Source organism: Hemiscyllium ocellatum, chromosome 5 (assembly GCF_020745735.1).
Source record: "Hemiscyllium ocellatum isolate sHemOce1 chromosome 5, sHemOce1.pat.X.cur, whole genome shotgun sequence".
Lineage (NCBI taxonomy): Eukaryota > Metazoa > Chordata > Chondrichthyes > Orectolobiformes > Hemiscylliidae > Hemiscyllium > Hemiscyllium ocellatum.
Genome location: NC_083405.1, coordinates 47,444,768 through 47,471,763, shown reverse-complemented (window position 1 = coordinate 47,471,763; position 26,996 = coordinate 47,444,768). Strand labels below are relative to the sequence as shown.

General features: G+C 40.1%; 1 protein-coding gene across 2 annotated transcripts in view; it reads right to left on the bottom strand.

Annotated features, from left to right (window-relative positions):
• The window catches only part of dgkb (diacylglycerol kinase, beta), a 729,492-nt gene that overhangs the window by 523,795 nt on the left and 178,701 nt on the right, over positions 1 to 26,996 (bottom strand). For both annotated transcript variants that reach the window (XM_060825438.1, XM_060825439.1), the window contains exons 7-8: positions 24,091 to 24,140; positions 15,101 to 15,175 (exon numbers count right to left, since the gene is read on the bottom strand). In XM_060825438.1, the coding sequence (XP_060681421.1) occupies positions 15,101 to 15,175; positions 24,091 to 24,140 (125 nt within the window). The remainder of the gene's footprint in view (positions 1 to 15,100; positions 15,176 to 24,090; positions 24,141 to 26,996) is intronic.

The window sequence follows — 26,996 nt, the reverse complement described above, 5'->3', positions numbered from 1 at the left end:
GTCTTACGATCTTATACTCCACAACCACCTGATGGACGATAACCTGGTGTTGTGTGATTTTTAACTTTAAACTTTTATCTGTCTTTCTTTATTTTTCTATTTCGTATCTAAGATTTAGGGCTGGGAATGGCATCTTTGCAGACTTTTGACACTATACTTGAGTATACGGTACAATAATCCCAATTCTAATCTACACATGTGGTTCTGATGTTTCCTTCATCCCTTTTCCCTTTGCTTATTTTTTACCATCCTTGCAGAACACAAGCAAGATCAACTACTCTGCAGACTGCCATGATTGCAGACAATACCAAACCCCGATAAATTAACTTTAATACCTGAGGCTTCTTGAAAAGACCATACCAACCTAAACTGAGTGCTGTGCTGACCTGACAAGTCCGGATAAGCCATGTGGAATATACGAAACATTTACTTCAAAGGATTGATGAAAGTTAGTGGGGCATCAAGAAATTAGCACCTCTTGGTTTGCTCACACTTGTTTGATTACTTCACATACTGAGGATGGTTGGAATGGAACAACAGCGGAAATGAAGAGAAACCATGAGGGCCTGCAGATTAACAGAAAGCTTTGAGAAACAAAGGTGAGAGAAGGCAACATAGATGACAGCAAAGATACTGAACCCTGCTTTCCCTCTCTCCGAATATCACAACCCAGTGCCAGTGAAATAGCAACTTGTTAAAAAACACCACTCACTGACAAATCAAGGGTATCTGCAAGGTTCCCATTCCTGACTAAACAAGAACAGTTGAGACTCAGGACTCTCAATTCAGAACTGTTAAAAAGTAGAAACTCCAAATACCTTTCTCTTCCAGTCTGTATAGACACAGCTTCATTTCTAGCTTACTACCTCTGTTTATGTGCGTTTGTTGTCAATTATCTTTGCATGGTATTAGGCAATAAACCATATCACTCTTTTACTCAAGAAAACCTTGGAATTGGTCCCTTTATCTTAGAATCATAGAATCCCTACAGTGTGGAATTCAGCCCTCTGAAGTGCATCTCATATAGACCCATCCCCTACCCTAACCCTGTAACCCTGCAATTCCCATGGCAAATCCAACTAGCTTGCATATATCTGGAAACTATGGGCAATTCAACGTGGCTAATCCATGTCACCTTCATCAAGTTAATTCAATCTTAGTGTGATAGCTGTGTGATAAAGAGAAAAAAAGGTATTTCTGGAACTAACTGAGAGGGGTTAAAAACAAGGGAATCAAACAGCCCTCCTCAATTGGTTATGTAAGAGCCACAAATCTTTCAAGTTTGAATCTTCTCATTAAACACTGACTAAACTCTATGCATCAACACCATTCGACTGCCTTTCTTCCATGGAAACAGGAGTAGAGCTAGGCCATTCAGCCCAGCAATCTGCTTTGCCTTTCAATGAAATCACAATTGATCTGGTAATCCTCAATTCCACTTTCCTGCCTTGTCCTCATAACCTTTGATTCCCTTCCTGATTAAATATTTGTATCTCAACCTTGAATGTATTTAAGTTAGCAATGTATAGCATGGAAACAGACCCTTTGGTCCAACTCGTCCATGCCGGCAGATATCTGAAACCAATCTAGTCCCATTTGCTAACATTTGGCCAATATCCTTCTAAACCCTTTGACAAAGGGTGAGTTAGACTCTATACATCAGCTCTCTTCTCTCCTTACAGATGCTGCCAGACCTGCTGAGATTTTCCAGCATTTTCTCTTTTGGTTTCAGATTCCAGCATCCACAGTAATTTGCTTTTATCCTTCTAAACCCTTCCTAGTTATACACAGATTCAAATGCCTTCTAAATATTGTAATTGCACCAGCCTCCACCACTTCTTCTGGCAGCTCATTCCATACACTCACCTCCCTCTGCATGAAAACGTTGTCCCTTAGGTCCCTTTTAAATCTTTCCCCTCTCACCTTGAATCTTTGCCCTCTAATTCTGGATTCTCCTACCCTGTGGTAAAGACCTTGACAATTCACCCTATCCATGATTTGTGATTTTGTAAACCTCTATAAGGTCACCCCGGAGCTTTCAAAGCTCCAAGGAAAATAGCCCCAGGCTATTCAGCCCTACCCCTTAGCTCAAACCTCCAACCCTAGCAACATCTTTTTAACACTTTTCTGAACCCTTTAAAGTTTCACAACATCCTTCTGATAGGAAGAAGACCAGAATTGGACACAATATTCCAAAGGTGGCCTAACCAATGTACTGTCCAGCCACAACATGACCTCTCAACTCCTATACTCAATGCTCTGACCAAGAAAGGAAAGCATAACAAACACCTTCTTCACTATCCTATCCACCTGTGACTACTTTCAGCAACACTCCCCAGGACCTTACCATTAAGTGTATAAGTCCTGCTAAGATTTGCCTTTACAAAATGTAGCACCTCACATTTACCTAAATTAAACTCCATTTGCCACTCCTCGGCGCACTAGCCCATCTGATCAAGATCCTGTTGTGCTCTGAGATAACCTCCTTCACTGTCCATGACATCTCCAATGTTTGTGTCATCTGCAAACTTACTCACTATACCTGCTATGCTCAGACTCAAATCATTTATATAAATGACAAAAAGCAGTGGACCCAGTACCGATCCTTGTGGCACACCACCGGTCACAGGCTTCCAGTCTGAAAGGCAACCCTCCACCACCACCCTCTGTCTCCTACCTTCAAGCTAGTTCTGCATCCAAATGGTGAGTTCTCCCTGTTGTTTGATTGTTTTGTTTCAACAATGGTCACCTCACATACTGCTAAACCCAGATGAGTACAGGCTCAACCTACTCACCGTGGGCGGCACGGTGGCAAGTGGGCGGCACGGTGGCACAGTGGTTAGCACTGTTGCCTCACAGCGCCTGAAGACCCGGGTTCAATTCCCGACTCAGGCGACTGACTGTGTGGAGTTTGCACGTTCTCCCCGTGTCTGCGTGGGTTTCCTCCGGGTGCTCCGGTTTCCTCCCACAGTCCAAAGATGTGCGGGTCAGGTGAATTGGCCATGCTAAAATTGCCCGTAGTGTTAGGTAAGGGGTAATGTAGGGGTATGGGTGGGTTTCGCTTCGGCGGGTCGGTGTGGACTTGTTGGGCCGAAGGGCCTGTTTCCACACTGTAAGTCTAATCTAAAAAAACCTCACCTCATATGACTGACGCTTCATATCCAGAATCAGCCTCCTCTGGACTGTTTCCAATGCCAATATACCATTTCTTAGATAAAGTAGAAAAAAAACTATTCACAGTATTCCAACTATGATCTAACTGTTTTGTGTAGTTTTTCTTGTGGGAAAGCAAATCCTAACAGGACTTATACACTTAATGGTAAGGTCCTAGGGAGTGTTGCTGAACAAAGAGACCTTGGAGTGCAGGTTCATAGCTCCTTGAAAGTAGAGTCACAGATAGATAGGATAGTGAAGAAGGCATTTGGTATGCTTTCCTTTATTGGTCAGAGTATTGAGTACAGAAGTTGGGAGGTCATGTTGCGGCTGTACAGGACATTGGGTAGGCCACTGTTGGAATACTGCATGCAATTCTGGTCTCCTTCCTAGCAGAAAGATGTTGTGAAACTTGAAAGGGTTCAGAAAAGATTTACAAGGATGTTGCCAGGGTTGGAGGATCTGAGCTACAGGGAGAGGCTGAACAGGCTGGGGCTGTTTTCCCTGGAGTGTCGGAGGTTGAGGGGTGACCTTATAGAGGTTTACAAAATTATGAGGGGCATGGATAGGATGAATAGTCAAAGTCTTTTCCCTGGGGTCAGGGAGTCCAGAACTAGAGGGCATAGGTTTAGGGTGAGAGGGGAAAGATATAAAAGAGACTTGAGGGGCAACCTTTTCACGCAGAGGGTGATACGTGTATGGAATGAGCTGCCAGAGGATGTGGTGAAGGCTGGTACAATTGCAACATTTAAGAGGCATTTGGATGGGTATATGAATAGGAAGAGTTTGGAGGGATATGGGCCGAGTGCTGGCAGGTGGGACTAGGCTGGGTTGGGATATCTGGTCAGCATAGACGGGTTGGACCGAAGGGTCTGTTTCCATGCTGTACATCTCTATGACTCTATATTCAATTCCTTTTGAAGTAAAGGTCTAGGTTTCTCCTGCCTTTCCTATTATCCACTGAACAGATTTGCTAGCTTGTGATTTCTACATACACTCTCAAATCCCACCATTGTATAGCGTTTTGCTTCTTTCTCCATTCAACTAATATTCAGCTCTTCTATTCTCCCTGCCAAAGTGCATGACCTCACATTATATACAATCTACCAAACTTTTGCCCACTTGCTTAACCTGACAATGTCTATTGTCTTCCTCATCACTTGGCTTCCCACCTATTTTTGTCTCATCTACAAGCATGATGACAGTACATTGACTTTTCTTATCCAAGTTATTAGTATATCATGTAAATAGTTGTGGCCGCAGCACTAATCCCTGTGGCACTCCACCAGTTATAAACTACCATCCTGAAAATGACGCCTGTTATCACAACACTCTTGTCTTCTATTCAATAACCAATACACTATCTATGCGCACATACGACTTTCAGCACCATAGGCTCTTATCTTGGAACACAGCTGAACATGTTGTACCTTATAAAGCAACTTATGGAAATCCAAATATATTACATCCATAGCTAAGGGCTCTAAGTGGCATAGTATTAATGCCCCTGCCTTCAAGCTAGGATTCTTGGATTAAAGCTCCTGCTCCAGAGGTGCTTATTCCTTAACAGACTGATTAGAAAGTATAGATGACACCCTCTGCTTCCCCTTCATCAATCTTACCTGTTAGGTCCTCTAAGAATTCTAATAAATTTTGGGTTGTTTACTGGGTTAATTAGATGGTCAATTGCTTTTCTATATTAATTGGTGATAAAATAATTGGACTGTTCATGGTCTTATCTGAATATGCATGTTCTATGTTTCAAAATGGAGAGGTACCTATTCAATGCTCCCTTATACAGATGATCAGTCACTTGTTTTCGTAAAATATTGGAAGATGGAGTATCCCTATATTTGTCCATTATCTAGTTGTATCTCTTTCTGTGTCTTATCAGTGTTTACGTTTGAGAGATCGCACATCTTTGTTTAGACTTGAGTGATTGAGGCACACATCTCTGCCTTTTAATCCAAGTTGTTGCAGATGAAAACCAAATATTGAAGTTAGTTTTTCTTCTCTTAATGCAGAAAATTGACTGTCACCTTTTATCGGGCACACTGGCATGACTTTGTACTTAAAATAAGAACAGTTCTGAATAACAACAGAGCTGTGTACATAAAGCCAGATGCATACAATCACCAATCTATTAAAGGCAGTGATTGGTTTGACTCCTGGGCTAGGGTACCAAACAATGTTGTCGCAAGTTTCAGTTCAGTTGCGCCATTTTCTAGTGAAATATTTGTAGGAAATTTATATTGTCTAGTTTGAGTATCAGCGACAGCAGTATTAGTGCAATCAAGGTGCCCTGAAAGAGATAGCTCCCATGTGAATGAACAAGTGACAAGGCACTTTAATTCAACATATCAATATTTCATAGAACAACTAATCAACTGAATTACCTGGTGATTAGTTGTTTTATGAAACACTGATATAAAGAATGAATGTCTCATTAGCATGCTAATTTTTGCTACAAAACAGGATTGAATTTTCCTAATTGAAATAGATTTACCAGGTCCGACTATGCATCTTTAGCGGGTTTTTGTTGCAGAATGTGTAAAGGAAGAAAGCTGAGGGCACTTCAAATTCCATATAAAATTTATAAACAAGCTATATTTCCTGGATTCCACTTTCATTTCCTTCGGCAGCACAGATTTATTTTTTTCCATTTTTACCTTCCAGCAGCAACAAAATTTGCATTTCAAACTTCCTGCTTCACTTGGAGAGCTCACTGACAACAAGAACTTGTATTTGCTTAGCACCTTGACTGGAGTAAATCAGCCAAAATCTTTTCTAGGAGTGTTATCAAACAAGCTTTGGCTTCGGCTACATAAGGAGATACGAGGACAAGTAGAGAGGTACATTTTTAGGGGCATCTTTAAGAAAGGAGAGATGTAGTAGTGGAGAGAATTCCAGAAATGGGACTTTCCAAGGTTTCAAGGTCTGAAGGTGGTGAGCGTGTCAACCACACATCTGTGGGAGTTGTGAACCAGGCTATATTTCATAGGCAATAGCCAATTTAGGGGCTGCTGTTCGATTAAGAATGGTGATCTGTTTCCAACAACTGGTAGCGCAAGTAGAGGTGGTAGCTCAGCAGTCCCATTGAGTGAAATGGCTATACCTGGAAGACGGCACGGTGGCTCAGTGGTTAGCACTGCTGCCTCACGGTCCCAGGTTCAATTCCAGCCTTGGGCAACAGTCTGTGTAGAGTTTGCATATTCTCCCCATGTCTGCTTGAGTTTCCTCTGGGTGCTCTGGTTTACTCCCACAGTCCAAAGATGTGCAGGTTAGGTGAATTGGCTATGCTAAATTGTCCGTAGTGTTAGTTGCATCAGTCAGAGGGAAATGGGTCTCGGTGGGTTACTCTTCGGAGGGTTGGTGTAGACTTGTTGGGCCGAAGGGCCTGTTTCCACATTGTAGCTAATCTAATCTGATGGATGTGCACCTTCACGACCAGGTGTCCATGACTATAACTTCTCAGTATGTTTTGCAGTAAAAGGTGTGATCTTTCTTATCCTTGGTGAATGTTAAATTTTCAAGCAGCAAGCCCTGATGAGTTTTAAAATAGAGGAGGCATTTATTTCTCACTCTTTCATCCTGAATGTGAAGCACATCATCTCTACACTCACATGGGCATGCATACATATAGACACATATGCACACACAGAGACTGATAATAGACAATATTCCCAAGGGACATTGGTGATCTGTGCAGCAGTAAACCAAAAACAAAATACTGATTACACACAAATCCAGTCAAGCCATTGCAGATCATAGTATATCTGGTTTATCCAGCTCCAACAAGGTTGGCCTGGCTTCTTGGAGGAAGCTGATGCTTTAAAGATGAACTAAGGATCTTGTAAAGCAAAGGATTCCTAGCAGGCTCTGAAGCTTCTTCTGCAAAATATCAGGGAGTTTGGTTCTCAAGTGATCTTGAAGTAGGGACAGTTGGAGAAGTTGTCTCCCCTCACCCTCCATCAAGGTGTAGCTGTTCATTTCTTTGGCTGCTGACTGACTTCCAGCTAATACTGTGGCTTCTGGTAGGCCACTGTCTGCAAACAGCTTTGAACTGGATTTAAAAAAACAGACATCAGAATGGCTCACCGATCATATGACTCCCACAAGTTCAAAGTCCTTCTTTTTTATAATCATACAATGATTTGTATATTGAGTAAAATAACCTGGACTATTATTTAACATGGTGTTTGAGATAACCTGTGCCCTTATTTCTGAAAGAATCATTCAATTTAATAAATCCTTTCTGGTTCTGTGTCAATCTGCAATGTTCCTTTTGTTTCCTCAAGAAGGATAAATCATTTAAATCCACAAATGATGTCAGGTGTCCTACAAGTGGCCAGCATTTGCAGCCTACTTTTTCCAGTTTTAAAGTATAAAACTATTGACTGAAGATCCATTCTGTGACATGACGTATGTGCAAGTGGGAAAGATAAAAAGGGGACAGCAGAGTCGAATATGAATATAAAGAATGGAAGGGAGGGAGAATAGAGATGAAATGGACAAAGGAAGAGGGGGGGAAAAGGGCACTGGATTTAGAACTTAGAATCCCTACAGTGTGGAAATAGGTCCTTCGACCCAACAAGCTCACACCAACCCTCCAAAGAGTAACCCACCCAGATCCATAACCCTACCCTATTAACTACATCTACCCCTGCCTAATGCATCTAACCTACACATCCTGAACACGATGGGCAATTTAGCATGACCAATTCACCTAATCTCCTGTATTCCTGATGAAGGGCTTTTGCCCAAAACATCGATTTTACTGGTCCTCGGATGCTGCCTGAACGGCTGTGCTTTCCCAGCACCATTCTAATCTAAACTCTGGTTTCCAGCATCTGCAGTCATTGTTTTTACCTAATTCACCTAACCTGCATATCATTGAATTGTGGGAAGAAACTGGAGCACTTAGAGGAAACCCACACAGACACAGGGAGAATGTGCAAACTCCACAAAGTTTCTTCCGAGGATGGAATCGAACCCGGGTCCCTGGTGCTATGAAGCAGCAGTGCTAACCACTGAGCCATCGTACCACCCTAGTGTCACCTTCCTGGTGTCAGGAAGAATTGGTGCATTTGTAAGCACCCTTTCTATGCTCTTCATAATCTTATACACCTTTACCAGGACCTCTCTTAACCTGCACTGCTCAAAGAAAAACAGTTTAGGTTACCCAATCTTTTTTCTCATTGCTCAAACCTTCCAACAAAAGCAATATCATGGTAAATCTCCTCTGTACCCACTCTCACACAATCACATCCTTCCTATAACATGGTGAGCAAGTTTGCAGGCAGAACTCCAATTGAGACTCAACCAGCATTGGATTTAATAGGCTCTTACTATCTCAAGCTGTCTGCCATGAGGGACTTTATTAACTGCCTTGCTGAAGTCCATACAGACCATATCAAATACATTACATCTTCATTACACTCTTAGCTACCTCCACAAATAAATTAAATTACATGTGACAAACATTAAATTCCTTTAACAAATCAGTGCTAAATGATTGATCTGAGCCTATGGAAGGGCATTACACTTCATCTCTTAGAAATCTATCAAATGACTGCTACTGAGATTAGATCAACTAGCCTGTAATTTCCTGGTCTATCCCTTTTACTTTTTTTGTCAGTAAGCTGTGTTTACTTACATGCAAGAGCATGCACAGTAGCAGTAAAATCTCTGAAATAAATTAAAATGAAAAAGTAATTTAAATAAACCTAACAAACCATTAACAATGAAATAAAAGGACATGGGAAGAGGGAAAAAAGTTGTTAAATAGAGTAGTTTAAAAACATTTTATTAAGAATTTTATAATGCAGATGTATATTTAACAAATTAAGAGGTGAGCATGCCCAGTTAGAATAGATCAGATGGTTTGTGTCAATGGGCACTCTTTAATAATTGGACAGCATTAGCAGTCCTCCAGTCTTGTAGCACCTCACTTGTGGCCAGAGCAGATTTGAATATTACTGCGAGGGCCCCAATATCTCACTAGCCTCCCTCAATATTTCATATGACCTTGAGGATCTATCCACTTTTAAGGCTGTTAAACCTTCAGTACTGAAATAACTCTGCAAACTCCAGTATCCCGTCACCAAGTCACTCTTTATTTACACATGCATGCTACTACAGCTGGTGCAGCTACCTAGCTACCTCAGAGCTGGCTCACAGAGTGAACAGATCTCCTGACACTTCTGTTTTTTTTCTCTTTTTGGTGGAAGCAGGCCCCAGGCAGTGGCAGTGGTGGAAGTGGGCCCCAGGTGTGGGTAGGCCCAAGCAGCAGCAATGCTGTGTTGCAGGCAAGGCCCAGGCTGCGGTAGTAGAACAGGTCCAGGCTGCAGCAGCACAGCAGTGCTAGCTGCCTACGCAGCTGAGCACAGCTTCAAATTAATAGAACTAAACAGGAAGAAACCCAGAAAACAAACGATCACAATAAACAATAAAGAAATCAAAGCAAAGTCTACCTGAAACAAGGGGGAGAGATAAAAAAGAAAACTCTTCTCCTCTGTACGAAATATCAACAGCAGTAATAAGACATACTGACTGTGTGGTCCAGGCAGTTCAGAGGTCAGTTTCCCCCCCAACACCCCGCCTTAACAGAAAATGCAGAGTCCTTCACATAGTGGTCCAATCTCTCAGAGGCAGCTCTGAGAGAGATGGGAACCTCTGTTTATTTATTTTTCCTGTTTATTTTTTTTTCTTTTTTTTTTGTCCCGCACGACTGCCTAACAGCAGTAGTGCTTATTTTTTTCCCAAGCACCCATGTCGTGTATGTGCAGGTGTTGGACACAGTGAAGAACAACAAGTGTGTAAATCTTTATTTATATTCCACCACCAGGAAGAAAGGAAACACCCGAGTGGCCAGTGACAAGCAGTGGACACTCCAGTTTATACCTATCAGCCAGGGCTCCCCAATTGGACCAGATTAACAGCCCCATTCAGGGAACTCATGCTGCGAGATCCACCTTGCTCCAATCAGTACGACCACCTCCTCTATCTCGGTGTCATTTTTTTCTATTATTTCAAAGCTCTCCACCCTTATCTCCAAACCTGTAGTGCCCTTTTACACAGGAAGCAGAAATGCAAAGTATTCATTGACGACTGTACTGAAGTCTTCTGGATGCACACATAAGTGACATCTATGTAAGTTATGCACCTGGGTGAGATAGTAGGATGTTTCCCCCTTTCTAACTCTTTTTGACCAACACATTGTGTTTTGCAGTGCTGTTGTAGTGCCTTGAATGCCACGGCTCTCAAGAAAAGACACAGGGCAGCTTTGATTTTTAAAAAAATAAATGTTCATGTCTCAAATCTGAAATTTAATTGCAGCAATATCCTTTCACTCCTTCACGCAAGAACATGCCTTAGATGCTGAAAGGGTCCGAAGAGTCTCTAATACACTGGCTTTGCAAGATCTGGAAAGAATTGCAGGCCTGAGGATTTATTATTTATTGAGGGTTCATAAATGAAAATGATGTTGCAAGTTTATAACATCTTCATTCAAATTCAAATTCAATAAAGCTTACTCCATCCAAAAAAACTATTTTGATGGAGGTAAACACTACTATTGTGAAGAAATAGCTTGATTCTGCAAGACTTTAACTAAAAGGACAGCCACACCCCCAGCTACAGAGGAACCCTGATTATCCAAATGACACAGGTAGGGAGTATTTCGTTCGGTTAATTGAATTCGGGATATTCGAATGCCGAATAACATAGTTTAACCGAGCATCAGGATATTGCGATCTAATAATCGAATGCTGGATAAGTGAGGTTCCTCTGTGTTTGGTTTTTAGACACGGTTCTCTCCTTTGTTGGGCAGGATCTCCCTCTGAAGTGTCTTTGTCTCCCAAATAAACTAACATTCTGAGGGCTGACAAAGTGCAAGCTAATAAAGGTGCGTAGCTGGTTTCTGTCAGGTGGCCACAGCAACAGTTTTCCACCTCTTCACATAAACAATTCATGATGCACAGACTCACAATAGAATGAACTTCAGTCATTTGTATTTCCTTGCATGATGATAGTTTTGTTTCTTCACAACAATTTAGTTCAAATCCAAAACAAACACAGAACGTGCTAGTGAAACTCAGGAAAAAAAAGGTAACATTTCAAGTCTAGTATGACACTATGAAAGGGGTTGGACAATTGTTTTTGCTAAATTGCCTTTGCCATTTCAATAAAGCACTTCACTCTTTCATGCTAACATTTCTGTCCTGGATCTGCTACAGTATTCCAATAAAGCACAATGCAAGCTCAAGAAATGTGTTCTCCCCTTTGGCACGTTGGATCCTCTGAGACATTATACTGAATTCCACAACTTCAGAGCCTGACATCTGTCCACCATTTTCATTACATTCATCTACACAACTCTTCCCTTCCCCCACCCACCCTCACCAGAGTCCTGTATTGCTGATAACTTGTTTACTTTGCTTTCAGTAGAGTGGACCCATTTTCTCCTTTTAACATCTTAATTCAAATCTATTTTACAGCTGTTTGTTTTTCATTACTATTAACAACCCCTTTGCCTTTTGTAATGACTCTCCACACCATCAGTTCCCCTTGCTCCTCCTCTGCCTTGGTCAAATGTATAAACATGACCATTTTCCAACCCTTTCAAGTTCTGAAGAACAGTCACACTGGATTCAAAACACTAACTGTTTCCCTCTCCATAGATTCTACCGGACCGCTTAAGTTTCTCCAGCCCCTTGTGCTTAGTTCAGATTTTTCAGCATCCACAGTATTTTGATATTATTTGTGGAATTCCAATCGACAGATACTGAAGTGAGAGTAATTTGCAATGAAACTTGTTGCATTGCAATGTCTCTTCTGTGCAATGTTCCTAAACAGTAATTTATAATGTAAAATCCTATCCAGAGAAGCAGGCCAGATTAACAAAAAATACCTGAGCATTAGGATGCCAGTAGTTGCTTTAATGATCATGACTTTCCATGCAGGAATTGCTATCAATCGCCGCACAGCTAGCATTTAAGGTACCTAACAATTGTAGTTAGTATCACATCGACCTTGCTATAAGATGATGCATTTCTCAAGTCCCAGAAAAATATTTATGTATGTACTTACCATAAAAACTGATCCAGTCAGTTCAGCCATGACATGCTACATCTGCAGCAGCAGTCAGTCTCGATTCTTCTATGCAACAAATTCGTGTTTTACTTACGGGTACCTCACAACTAGTGCATGGAATCCAGCAAACTACATGGGCTGTGTTGTGAACACGTACAGGAGTTTAAGGCTCAACCACAAGAACACATTGAATATAGCAAACAACAAAGTGAAATGAAAAGGTTCAACAAAAGTAAAGAAGAATTAAGCTGGTTTCAAGCTTAAGGCCTTAAACACTTAAAAACTTATTAAATAACTTCTGTAGTCATGGAGTTTGGTGTTGTTGATAAAACTGGTGTCATGTGAAAGAAGGAATCTACACTGAAGCATGTAACCAAGATTTAAATGCGCCTTGATAACAGAGACAAGCCATCTGCCTGATCACGAGAAGCATTTGTCAGAATAGGTTCTCAATAGTTGTCCCAACACCACCAGGAGGCTGTGAGCCCAGCAGAACTAGTCAATGGCTAATTCTTGTCATTGCTTTATAAAACAAAGATGTATTGTGGCAGGAGACCAAAATTACCTCAAGACTGCCAAAAGACCTCAATGATAAAATTACCAGTTTCCAGTAAATCTTCATCAGACAGTGAAAGAAACGGAAATACCCAATATACTGTGTTGCCAACATGGATGACATACTCATGAATTCCGACATAAGAACCTAATTGTGGAGGAGGAGGTTTGGAAACAGTTCTTGAGAAAACTACAGTACGTGAGAAGACACAACACCTGATGATAATCGCCTGCACTGGACAATGGACAAAAATTAAAGTCTCTGATAATTTTTAAGTGTATACCCATTATGGAAATCAAGTTCCCTGCTGGAATTCCTGTGCATGTCAGTGGAAGTGGTTTGATGGATATGTATGAAGTGAATTTGTGGATCAATAATATGTACAATTGGGATTCCAATGAGCTCCATGAAGTGTAAAGTTTATTAATATAGGACATGCTTGGATCTCAATGAGATTAAGAGACACTTGGAAAAAAATACCACATAAACTGCACTTATTTTGGGAGTTTAAGTCCTTGGTTAAAATCTTTGGATATCTCACTCAACTGATATCTACTAATGTCATGAACCAACTAGATCAATGATTGATGGAGAGAAAAGCTTCACAAAAAACAGTGCAAATATGTATTCTGCCACATTTGATGTTTTATGTGGCTTTGTCATCAAACTGCATAATGGTATTAATGCACAAACTATTAGATTGTTCAAAAATATGCAGTATCTGATTCAATGTATGTCGCTGAACATGATTTGTTGTGAGGATGATGAGTATGAAACCAACACTGGCTACACCTGATCCAGTGGAGGATCCTTACTGTGATGCCAGACTGAGGTGAGACAAGAATGAATCTGATGAAGCGTATGTCTGTTGTCAAAGTAATTGATCGGGGTAAAACTCTTTAATTATGGATAAAGGCATTTTAATGGTAAAAGTTTCTTCTGTAATTTGGTTTAATTTAATATGAATAATTGTCGTTTTTTTTCACATTTCAAAATGTTGGCCACCCATACCCATGCCAATAGTTCACATTTTATGCTCAGCAACTAAGTTGACTCCTGTTTGTGCAAAAGTTTCCGAAGTTTCAAAGGTTGACTTATACAACATGACCTGTTTCACGACATGGAGAATAAGTGGGCAAAAGGAACAAAGTGAATGAGATTAAATTCGGTCAGATCATGCTTGGATTAGTGAACTAATTCCAAAGCAGTATTGATGAGATCTGGAATTAGTTAACTGACAATCTCTTTGGGCACAATGTGGCAAAGAAGGAAGCAGATATAGAACCAAAATGGAAATAATTCACCAGAAGTTATTAATGACACAATTTCTTGGCATATTGCATGTGCCCTGGTGATTTCAGCAACAGAGAATCACTTCCAATTTGTTTTCATTAGATTGCTGTGTAATGACCTAAAGATATCAGCGACATTACAGTCTTGTTTCAGATTGTCACAACAATTGAACCATTCTTCACTGGAACGGAATTTAAACGGTAAATCATGTACGGAATTGTTTGTATTTTTGCTAATTACAGAGAATAATAGATGACTGGCAATAATTACAACAATTTAACTGAGCGAAATCAAATGACATTGTGAACTGTAGAAGCAAATGTGTCACAAACAATCTGAACCTTGAGATTACTACTCTGAAATCATTCTATTATTGGTTATTGTTCTGATACATGAAGGTATTTTTTGCTTGTACATGCAAGGGGAGGAGGAAGAAAGGTCAACGCATTGGAAAGTTGTTTCTGTGACTGTTGCAAACATTCATGTCTCGAGTTCTATATCTGACTAAGAACCATGACGTCAATTGGGTTTATTACAGTATTACTGTTAAAACCTTTTTTCAGATTATCGTACATTTTGTTACTAAAAATATTCTATTACTCTTCTGATACAAACCTATACTTCTGCTGATCAAAGTCTAAAATGTCTGCCTTGTCAAGTATCAATATGTCAATAAATATCCCTCAGGGACACTAGACTGCTCCTAGAATTCTAAAACTGTCTGAGCAAGTTACTGAATATTTTTACACAACTTCATATCTGTGCACTAATTTTCAACAACTGGTATTCAGGGCTTTAGATCTCAGTGTCAATGATCAGCAACATACCTAAGGATAACATGCAGCATTTTGTCTTAAAAATATTTAATTCCACAAAAGGCAAAATCTTTATTAAAATGGAATCCTTTCAATTATTGATATTTAAGAAGCGTTTTTAAGGGTTCTAGCCCAAGTGTACCAGTGTTCCCATAGCACCACCAAGTGAGTGATAGTTGAAACTACATACTGGTTTGAGTTCCGTCACATCCCATTCAAGATATTCTGCAACATGCATCATCTGACTGATGATCTGGTCAAGTTCCTGGAGAAGAGGGAAAAAAAAAATCATTGAAAAAAACAATCCATATTTTTATTTCTAATGTTTCTTTTGAAAACATTTCAAGAGAAGCTTTTATAAAGACTGAAATATTTGTGCTTGAAGGAAAAAGTGATCTTAGGAAATACAAAGGTAACAGTCATGGAAACGTTTATAGTATTAACAGGGATGTGACACCACATGGATCTCATCACAATTGTTACCTTTCCAGCTGATTGTCTTATCCGCTATACTCACATGCTCATTATTCAGATGAAAAAGTATATTATTTAAGTGGTATAGAAATGAAGTACACCAGTGGTGAATGTTTACAAAGTTAAAAATCACACAAAACCAAGTTATAGTCCAACTGGTCTATTTGGAAGTACTTGATTTCAGTGTGCTGCTCCTTCTTCAGGTAACTAGTGGGGCAAGATCATAAGACATAGAATTGATAGCAAAAGGTCAATTAAAATGATATATTGAACAAACTGAGATTGCTGTTAAGTCTCTCATCCATTCGAAGGGTTGTAGGAGGATGAGCACCTCTCCATGACCTTCCCTACACCTCCACTTCTCACCTTTAAACAACCGCCAAATCTTAAACAGATCATTGTTCGCAGCAAGCTGCCCAGCCTTCAGGACATTGACCACAACACAGTACAGCCCTGTCATGGCAACCACTGCAAGACGTGTCAGAGTATTGACACGGATACCACCATTAGACATGGACACCACTCCCCATGCACACAGCAGGTTCTCATGTGACTTAGCCAAATATTGTCTATCTCACACCCTGCAGGCAAAGATTCCCCAAAGCATGGTACATTGGCGAGACCAAGCAGACACTATGACAATGGATGAATGGACACTGCAAAACAATCGCCAGGCAGGGGTGTTCCCTCCCAGTTGGGGAACACTTCAACGGACAAGGAAATTCGGCCTCAGATCTTCAGGTGACCATCCTCCAGGGCGGACTTGAGGATAGACAACAATGTAGAATGGCCAGAGACTGATAGCCAAGTTCAGTATCCAGGAAGATTGCCTCAACCGGGACCTTGGGTTCATGTCACACTACACGTGACCCCACTACACTATACACTCACACACATGCTCTTACATACTCACACAGACCCTCTCTCATACACACGCTCTCTCTCAGACACATGCATACACCCCTCACATTCTCACACACACATTCACTCTCCCTCGCATGGAGATACACATAAATTTATGCGGTAAGTTTGCATTTGCAGATACATTCTATTTTTGCTCCAAAAGTGCATAACCTGCAGGCAATCAATCCATATAATATTTTATAAATGGAAATGGAACCAGTCTGATTCAAGTTTGGGACAGAGACAGACTCGAACCTCACACCTTTGATACATTGTCTGAGCTGAAATGTCACCTTGTTTTATAAAATCTTAAGTTATCTCAAGAATGTGACTTTAAAAAGTCCTGAGATTTAGATATTAATGAACCAAAACCTGCAACCCATTCTAAAAGATGAAAGACTTCACATCAATCTAGGTTTGTTCAATAAAACATTTTAATTGCATGACACTGACCTTTTGCTATAAATTCTGTGTCTTATGATCCTGCCCCACTATTTACCTGAAGAAGGAGCAGCACACTGAAATCAAGTACTTCTAAATAGACCTGTTTGACTATAACTTGGTTTTGAGAGGTTTTAACTTTGTGCACCTCGGGCCAACACCAGCTCCTCCACATTATAGTTAACGAATACAACTATAATCTCCTGACCTTTCACTCCGACTGCGGTTGTCGCTTCAACCTGCTCACCTATGGTTTCACAATATTATTGTCAAGCTTAAAACAAACTTCAGGAACAACACCCTAAATCTAGAGGGGCTAGAGAAAGGGAGATAGTGTAAGTACGGTGCTGGTGCACTCAATATTGCGGCCAAAATGATCAGCCTCAATGAACTTTGTGATGTATTGGACTAGGACCAGTTCTGAAGTAGGATCACTGAACCCAAAACATGAACTCTGTCTTTTCTCCACACACGCTGCCAGGCCTGCTCAGTTTTTCCAGAAAGTGCGGTTAATGTTTCAGGAAATTATTCAGAGATAGACAGCCACCATAATGTCAGCTGTGGTAAACACAAGGCACCCAGAAGTCTCAATAGTAAGATGATCAGTGACAAGCGATATCTGTTGCTAAAACCTGCTTTCAGTCTCGTGGTCATGCCAGTCTACTTGCTGGACATCACTGCTAATCATATCTTTCGTCTTGTCACTGTCCTCGTAGGGTGATATGGTGGCTCAGTGCTTAGCACTGCTGCCTTACAGCACCAGGAACCTAGGTTCAATTCCTGCCTCATGCGACTGTCTGTGTGGAGTTTGCACATTTTCCCTGTGTTTGCGCAGGTTTGCCCCTTCTTCCCACATTCCAAAGTTGTGCAGGTCAGGAGAGTTGGCTGTGCTAAATTGCCCAAAGTTTTAGGTGCATTAGTCAGGGGTAAATGTAGGGGAATGGGTCTGGGTGGATTCTCTTCGGAGGGTCGGTGTGGACTTGTTCGGCCAAAGGGCCTGCTTCCATATTGAAGGGAATCTATTCTTCCAGTGATCTTCTCCATTCTGAATTCATATTGCCCATTTGGTCAGAAAATTATGCATGCGGTACAGAATGCTGGTTTTCCAGATTTTGGCAGGATAGTCCATCAGCTTTCTACTCATGTGGTTCATGAGAATGTGAGAGTTACTGGACTATCCCTGTGGTGTGCTCCCCTATAATTGAAGTATTGATAGGGACCACATCTGTACCTGTGCTTTGTGGAGTTCTATTCAGGCTTGTGAACTGTGGCTAAAAAAGGCTGAGACCATCAGCTCGTACAGTCACTCTTGAGTATTGTAGAAGTAAATCCCCATGACTCAAAAGCAAAATTATAATTCTGTGATCTAAACCCACCTGAAGACTTGTGAAGTGTAACTTTTTTTATCCATTTGCATCCAGACTGCTTAAGTGAGCCATTAATAGTCACAGATTCCATCTAAGAAAAGCATTGAGACTCTGGGCTAGCTACCAGGTGGTAAAAAATCTAGCTCGAGCAGAGATCCATGAAGGTTACTGCAGTATCCCTATCGCTCTTTATTCCAAAATTCATTTTAATAGCTTCAAAAGTCAGAGATTTCTCTTACTTCATTTTGGATAATTTTAACTACCAAAGCTGTCTTACAAATTGTTTTGAAGTATTTTCACTCTGTGGCTGACATAATCTTTATATATGAGTCATGTAAAGAAGAAATAGCTTACATCAATATGGCATCTTCCACAGCCAAATAACTCTCTGACATGCTGTCACTGCCGTTTCAAAGACTACCATGGCAATTTGCAGACAGCAAGATCATACTTCCAGCTCTCCTGGAAAATTGTACATTAGATTTTTTTTTTACAAATGAGGAATTATACTCCAACATTCTTCTAACTTGCAGTAAAATAACTTTTCAATAGAAACAAGGTAGCTTTGGCCTATTTTTGAAGTTCACATATGTATTCTGCCTTTGATAAAAAATACTGCAGATGCCATCACAGAACCCCTATGGTGTGGAAATAGGCCATTTTGGCCCAACAAGTCCACACCGACCCTCCAAACAGTATCCCACTCAGAGTCAGTCCCCTACCCTATTATACTACATTTCCCCTGACTAACACACCTAACCCATACATCCCTGGAAACTATGGCAATTTAGCATGGCCAATTCACCGAATGTGCTCACCTTTAGACTGTGGGAGGAAATTGAAGCACCCAGAGAAAACCCACGCAGACACGGGGAGAATGTACAATGTACAATCTCCACACAGTCGCCCAAAGTTGTAATTGAACCAGGTCCCTGATACTGAGAGGCAGTGCTAACCCCTGAGCCACTGTGCTGCCCTTCAAAGAAAAGATCACTGGTGGAGACAAACTTGAAATGTTGTGCAGAACATTCCCCATCCCAGTAAGTTTGGCTTTAAGATGGGACTGGGAGGAACTGCAAAAAGAGATGCGCTGTGTCCGCTGTCCAAGAACCCCTGCTTACAGATAATCTTCCTGAAGATTTGCTTATGTCTGCAAAACCTATACACCCAGTACCTGACAGCTACTCCCTTATAACCACTGAAGGTCAAGCCCAGGAATCCCATCAAGATGGCATGTCATTATTTGGCCTGAGGTTCACACCAGGCCTCCAACACAAACTCATCTCACTGGAGTGGCAGCCACCCATTGACCCTCCCAGGATGGTCAATACTGTATTCAGACCTGGAAGTCAGCCACACTCTTAACGCAAGGGCAGGTCTCAAATCTTAACTCTGTTTCACTGTCTGCAGTCCCTGCCAGTCTTTCCAGCATTTACTGGTTGTATTATGCTATTGGTGACTGAGTATTACCCATGAGCAAAGATTGTCCTTTACATAAATAACTGGGATGACAGCAATATGTGTCTGAGTTATAACTTCAATTCCAACTTTTAAAACAGGGGCAGAGGGATCAGTTAACTATATAAATCGACAAAGGTAGTCAATAAAATAACTACTCATAGCATTTGTAAGCATTGAATTGGGAAGAGCTGTTTGAGAAGACTTTGCAAAAAAAATGGCACGTTGAGTTGCAAGGTTTTTAAACAGTTCTGTAAAAGGAATTGAATGGTTTTATTGTTAACCCTATGAATTGATTTGCAGTAGAATGGAAAAACACACTAGCAGCTAATGTGTTGCCCAACTTATTACCCAGTATTTGTGTTGAACAGTTCTGGTGACATTCTAATCTGACTGCATAGAACTTTATATGAACACAAAAAGAAGAATTATTGCTTCATTGGATGAGATATTAAATTAAAAACTTCTTTTCCTAAATTTACCTGACAGACAAGTGGAGGAAGTCCTCCCAGTGCTCTAACAACACTAAGATAAACTAACTGGTTTTGTAACATATTAGGTGCTGGATTACTTTCAGAATTTTAAACAAATCTGTCAACCGGATTCCTTAAAAAAGACAAAATTATTTATTAACTATATAAAACACGACTTATAAAACAAAAATACAAATCTGATCAGACACAGCTTGAAATATAAAAGTATAAATACTAAGTTGACTTTACAACACCGCCATCAGCACCCCCATCTCAGCAGTTAAAGACAAAATAAAGATGATTTCTCGGCAAAAGTCAATTTGAAAAGGAAATTGCTTTGACAATATATTTGTTAATTCTTTGATGGAAAAGGATAGGATAAGAAATGTTCCAAATGGTTTTTAGTTTGCTATCTTGGTCCACACAGGCAGGTTACAAGGTGCATGTGGTTGCCACTGGGGTCTTTTCAGAAGCAGTTTGATCTGGAGATGTCATAGGGGAGCTTCCTATGACAATGATTACATGAGTTTTTCCTAGTTTTCACATGGACTCTCAAAAACGTTGGGGGGTGAGGTGGGGGGGGAGGTGAGTTGGGTAACTATTCTCTTAACTGGCAACACTCAAATTGACATTTCTAAACAATATCCAAAAACTCCTGACAGTCATGAGTCCAGCCATTTGATTTCTCTGCTAACAATCCAAAACAGTCCCTTATTCTGTCAGGCTCTGACTGTTTATTTTACTTGTCTCTTGAATACTTTTTTTTTGCAAAGGTATTGAAGTTACTTTCAAATAATCTTCTTGGGAAAAAAAAACAAGTTTCAGTATCTCCACAGCCTTCCCAATGAACCAATTTTCACAATCTGCTAAACACGATTCCTCGAAAATATTAAAGAATATAGCAACACTGAAAACCTTGCAATCATGGAAGTGGAAAGTATTTGCCAGGTTGGCTTTGCTTGTACTTGTGGTAATTTTTAAAATTTGACAGAATAGATTGCATGTTACAAGAGAAAAATGTGAGATAATAACCACTGAACCAATCTTAGTTGCACAGCGATATGGTAAAATACACATTTAGAAATGAGACTACAGCAAATGTCATGCAAAATGTTTGACATTGAATGACCAACTTCTGTTGCTAGCTGATACAGACTTTTTCATTACCAGCAGAAATGTAGCTTTTTGAATTACTGGTATCTTTTATAGAATTATTGCCAGTATGATAATTTGAAGTCTTTTACTAGTAGAAAAGTTACAAAAGTTACAAGAATACTTTTTTTAAACTTTGACCTCAAATTTATACAACTTCAGTGAGTTAACATTTTTTCCTAAGACAAATAATAGAAATTATTAAAATATTTAACATTATATAGGTAAATTTGGTGAGAAGAGAATAAATTGTTCTATTTCAGCAAATAAACTTCTATACTTTTCTATATTAACTCTGATAAATAGAGAAGGACATCAGCTTTCAGATGGCACCCATAACAACTCATGCTCAGATAAAGGTCAGCCACAGGGTACAAGGCTTGCTCTTCTATTTCAAACATTAGGAAAGTATTCTCATTGCACTAATTTACTTTTCCAACCACAATGAATGACTTACTCATTTAGTGTTTGCTAGTGGCAGGACTGGATTTAGTGTTTCTTCTAAAGTGCGAGCAGGGCCATGAAAATTCTTGAATGTGCCACACATTGTAACAAACAGGCTGCTCACAATAGTGAGCTTAAGCAACCGTAATGCTGAACATTACACATACTGAAAACAGTGCGTTTGGCTGGACAGAACAATGCAAAATACAGCTGTGATTAGAGGTGCAGCAACAAAGTGAGAAAGGAAATCTCCAAGTGAAGAAGCAGTGAGATTAGGAAACAGATGTTGGATGGGTGACTGGCTGACGGACGGAAGTCAGAGAGTTGGGCTAATTTTTTTCTGGATGGCATGAAGTAACTAGTCGGGTGCCATAGGGTTCTGCCTTTGTACCCCAGCTATTTACAATCTATATTAATGTCATGAATACAGGGATAAAAGGCTCTGCAGCCACATTTGTGGATGACACAAAAATAGGCGATATGGTAAATTGCAATGAGGAAATAAGAACATTGCAAATGGATATAGGTAGGTTAGGAGAGTGGGCCAAAATGTGGCAGATTGAGTTTAACGTAAAAAAGTGTGAGCTCATGCATTTTGGTCAGGAAAATGGGAAGGCCAGCTATTATCTAAATGGCGATAGACTTTGGGGTGCTCGGTGCAGAGGGATCTAGGATTCCTCATACATGAGTCACAGAAAACCAGCATGCAGGTATAGCAGATAACAAAGAAAGTGAATGGAAAGATGGCTTTTATAGCTAAAGGATTAGAATATAAAGGTAAGGAAGTATTGTTGCAACTGTACAAGGCATTTGATGAGACTGCACCTGGAACACTGTGTGCAGTTTTGCTCCCCTTATTTGAGGAAAGATGTAGTGGCATTGGAGACAGTTCAGAGGAGGTTCACTAAATTGATCCCAGAGACGAGGGGTTTGTCGTATGAAGAAAGATTGAACAGTTTAGGCTTATACTTTCTGGAATTTAGGAGAATCGAAGGAGATCAAATTGAGGTATTCAAGATGACAAAAGGTTGGGATAAAATAGATGTGGAGCAGATGCTTTGTCTTGTGGGGCATTCTAGGCTGAGAGGTCATTACCTTACGATAAGGGGTAGCAAATTTAAAAGCGAGTTGAGGAGAAGATACTTCTCCCAAAGGGTGTATGTGTGGAATTTGCTCCCTTAAAGTACAGTGGATGATGGGACACTGTGTAAACTTGAAGCGTTAGACAGATTTTTAATTAGTAATGGGTTGAAGGGATATGGAGAGAAGGCTGGAAAATGGGGCTGAGAAGCATTTCAGCAACGATCAAATGGCAGAGCAGACTCGATGGGCCAAATGGCCTAATCCTGCTCCTATGTCATCATATCTTATGAACAGTGATTAATGGAGCAATGTGCATGGCTTTAAGGGACTCTGTGGTTGAGCGAGGTGACCATATTGAAGAGCTACAGTAGGACTGTTAAGGAGCAGGTGAAGAGAGACGGAAGGTGGATGGCATGCCTGGGAGAGGTAAAACGGGATATGCAAAACAAGACAGAATGGCACAAGTGAGAAGAGAATTAGATTGATGCATCTAACAGTCGTACAATGTGATCTGTTAAAGCAGAAGCAAATTGGAACCATTGGAGTTTAGTGGCACTTTAGGTGGAAGGAGAATAATGCATCCTCTGACCTGCCTGCGTGCTTCTTCATACTGAGATAAAGAGGCTGCTGACAGGTTTGAGAAAGCTCAGTGAACATTGAAATTTAAAATCCACCTGGAAAAATCAGTGCCTGGATCAAAAAATATTAAGAGGGAGATGTTGGGTACAGGCATATCATTTTAAGAGTATATGTCATTACATTGCAATGGTACGTGTGGGAATGGTGGGACTGTTCATTTTGTTTGAAGGATTTTGACAAGTCTAAGTTTGCAGGAGCTGGTTGTGCTTTTGTTAAAATTCTTATTGAACTTTGAAGCCACACATGATCTCTGTCCTTTGCTTTTCTTGACAGGATATTGTCCCAATAAGAACTCTTTGTTTATCATAGCATTGAAAGTCTATTTTCAATCTATTTTGCCACACTAACCATTTAATTACAAATGCAATTCTCAACCAAAGGTAATGGCACATCTTCTCTAATTCACTGCACTACAGAGTCAACAAGGCATATACATAAACAATAGTGAAACATATATAACATTTTAGCAAAGAAAAACTTCATTTGAGAAATATGTTTGTCACATAAACATTTAAATAGGTAAGCAGATATCAATTGTCTAGTTTAGAGTGGTGTTGGAAAAGGACTTTTGCCCGAAACGTCGATTTTCCTGCTCCTTGGATGCTGTGCTTTTCCAGCACCACTCTAATCTAGACTCTGATTTCCATCATCTGCAGTCCTCACTTTTGCTGAGGCATCAATTGTCTGTCTACCATAAAACATAAATAGTATAACAGCATTGATTGATAGGTTTCTCATCAGCTTACCGAGCTATCTAGCGATCCATTTCCATCAGTGTCATAAAGACGGAACATAACTAAAAAGAAAAATAAAAGTTTATTAAAAATAAAAATGTTGATGGAGTGTTAAGTTTCCATCAAACGTATACTCCCTATATAAATATTACCAGTATTGCTGCTGAACATTCTCTCATACCATTATAACTGGAATTATCTGATCTTTCTCATTTGCAAGTATTGCTATTGTAGTACAATGTTGTATAGATTATGGTTTGTATTTCACAGTTATAAATAACATTTAAATGTGCAATATCTAAAGAACTGTTAAATTGAAAGTTACTTCATATATTTTCATCTGCCTGGATAATTAGTAGCTGCCTTTAAAAAGAAGAGTAAGATGAAATAGAATTTCCTATTTGTTAATATCATTCAAATTACCTCTCCAATAAATTACTTGCATTGTTTAAGAAATGTACATTATACATTGCTGAAGAAGCAGGTCATAGAGAATTTTGATAATTATATTTAACAAATAAGTAATTCTGAACATTTCAGAGTGTAGTGCAAGGTTATTAAAAAAAAGGTCAGGATTGTAATAAAATTAATGTTGTTAAATACAAGTGCATTTGACTTGTTAGTACCTTCAGAAATTCATCATATCAAGTTAGAATCCCTGATTTGCCCACAGTATCTAATAACACAATACAAAGAAGCCAACTGTTTCCCTAAACTAGCTATTAATCATTGTTGTATGATTCCTAATCAAGTCCCAGAAACATACCTGACCGGTGGGTGGACAAATCTAGCAAATGCAGCTTTCTGTACTGCTAATAATGGCATAGTTTTTATTGAAAACTGACACACAGCTCTCACTTTATTGCCAAGCAACATAATCATCAATCGATTGTGGTTGTCAGACTGACCCATTAGTTTTAGAACACATAATGTGTGACAATAATGGCAAATAATTTTAAGAGGACTTGAGCAAAGATTTGTCAATATGGCAACAATGGTGCAGAAAGCAGAAATAAAAGCATAACACAAACATTCAGAGGGTGCATGGCAAGGTCAGAAACTGGGACTGGGATAGCATAGCAATTACTGAAGCGTGGCTCAGGGATGGACAGGACCAGCAGCTTAATGTTCCAGGATACAAATGCTACAGGAAGGACAGAAAGGGAGGCAAGAGAGGAGGGAGACTGGTGTTTTTGATAAGGGATAGCATTACAGCTGTACTGAGGGAGGATATTCCCAGAAATGCATCCAGGGAAATTATTTGGGTGGAACTGAGAAATAAGAAAGGGATGATCACCTTATTGGGATTGTATTATAGACCCCCTAATAGTCAGAGGGAAATTGAGAAACAAGTATGTAAGAAGATCTCAGTTATCCGTAAGAATAATAGGGTGGTTAAGGGTTGAGCTGGCGAGGAATTTGTTAACTGTGTACAAGAACATTTTCTGATTTAGTATATGGATGTACCTCCCAGAGAAAGTGCAAAACTTGACCTACCCTTGGGAAATAAGGCAGGGCAGGTGACTGAGGTGTCAGTGGGGAAGCACTTTGGAGCCAGCGGCCATAATTCTATTAGTTTTAAAACAGTGATGGAAAAGGATAGGCCAGATCTAAAAGCTGAAGTTCTAAATTGGAGGAAGGCTAATTTTGATGGTATCAGGCAAGTACTTTCAAAAGCTGATTGGAGGCAGATGTTTACAGGAAGAGAGATGGCTGGAAAATGGGAAGCCTTTAGAAGTGAGATAACAAGGGTTCAGAGACAGTGTATTCCTGTTAGGGTGAAATGAAAGGCTGGTCGATGTAGAAAATGCTGGATGACTAAAGACGTTGAGGGTTTGGTTAAGAAAAAGAAGGAAGCATATGTCGGGTATAGACAGGGTAGATCGAGTGAATCCTTGGAAGAGTATAAAGGCAGTAGGAGTATACTTCACAGAGAATTAAGGAGGGCAAAAAGGGGACATGAGATCGCTTTGGAAAATAGGATGAAGGAGAATCCAAAGGGTGTTTACAAATACATTAAGGACAAAAGGGTAACTAGTGAGAGAATAGGACCCCTCAGATCAGCAAGGTGGCCTTTGTGTGGAGCCGCAGGAGATGCTAAATGAGTATTTTGCATCAGTGTTTCCTGTAGAAAAGGACATGGAAGATATAGAATGTAGGGAAATAGATAGTGACATCTTGAAAAAATATTCATATAACAGAGAAGCAAGTGCTGGATGTCTTGAAATGCATAAAAGTGGATAAATCCCCAGGACCTGATCAGGTGTACCCGAGAACTCGTGAGAAGCTAGAGAAGTGATTGCTGGGCCTCTTGCTGAGATATTTGTATCATTGATAGTCACAGGTGAGGTGCCAGAAGACTGGAGATTGGCAAACGTGGTGCCACTGTTTAAGAAGGGTGGTAAGGACAAGCCAGGAAACTATAGACTAGTGAGCCTGACCTTGGTGGTGGACATGTTGTTGTAGGGAATCATGAGGAACAGGATGCACACGTATTTGGAAAGGCAAGGACTGATTAGGCATAATCAGCTCAGCTTTGTGAATGGCAAATCATGTCTCACAAACTTGATTGAGTTTTTTGAAGAAGTAACAAAGAGGATTGATGAGGGCAGAGCATCAGACATGATCTATATGGACTTCAGTAAGGCATTCGACAAGGCTCCCCATTGGGAGACTGGTTAGCAAGGTTAGATTTCATGGAATACAGAGAGAACTAGCCATTTGGATACAGAACAGGCTCAAAAGGTAGAAGACAGTTGGTAGTAGTGGCGGAATATTTTCAGACTGTTGGCTCCTGACGAGTGGAGTGCCACAAGGATCGGTGCTGGATCCTTTACTTTTCATCATTTATATAAATGATTTGGATGTGAACACAGGAGGTATAGTTAGAAAGTTTGCAGATGACACCAAACTTGGAG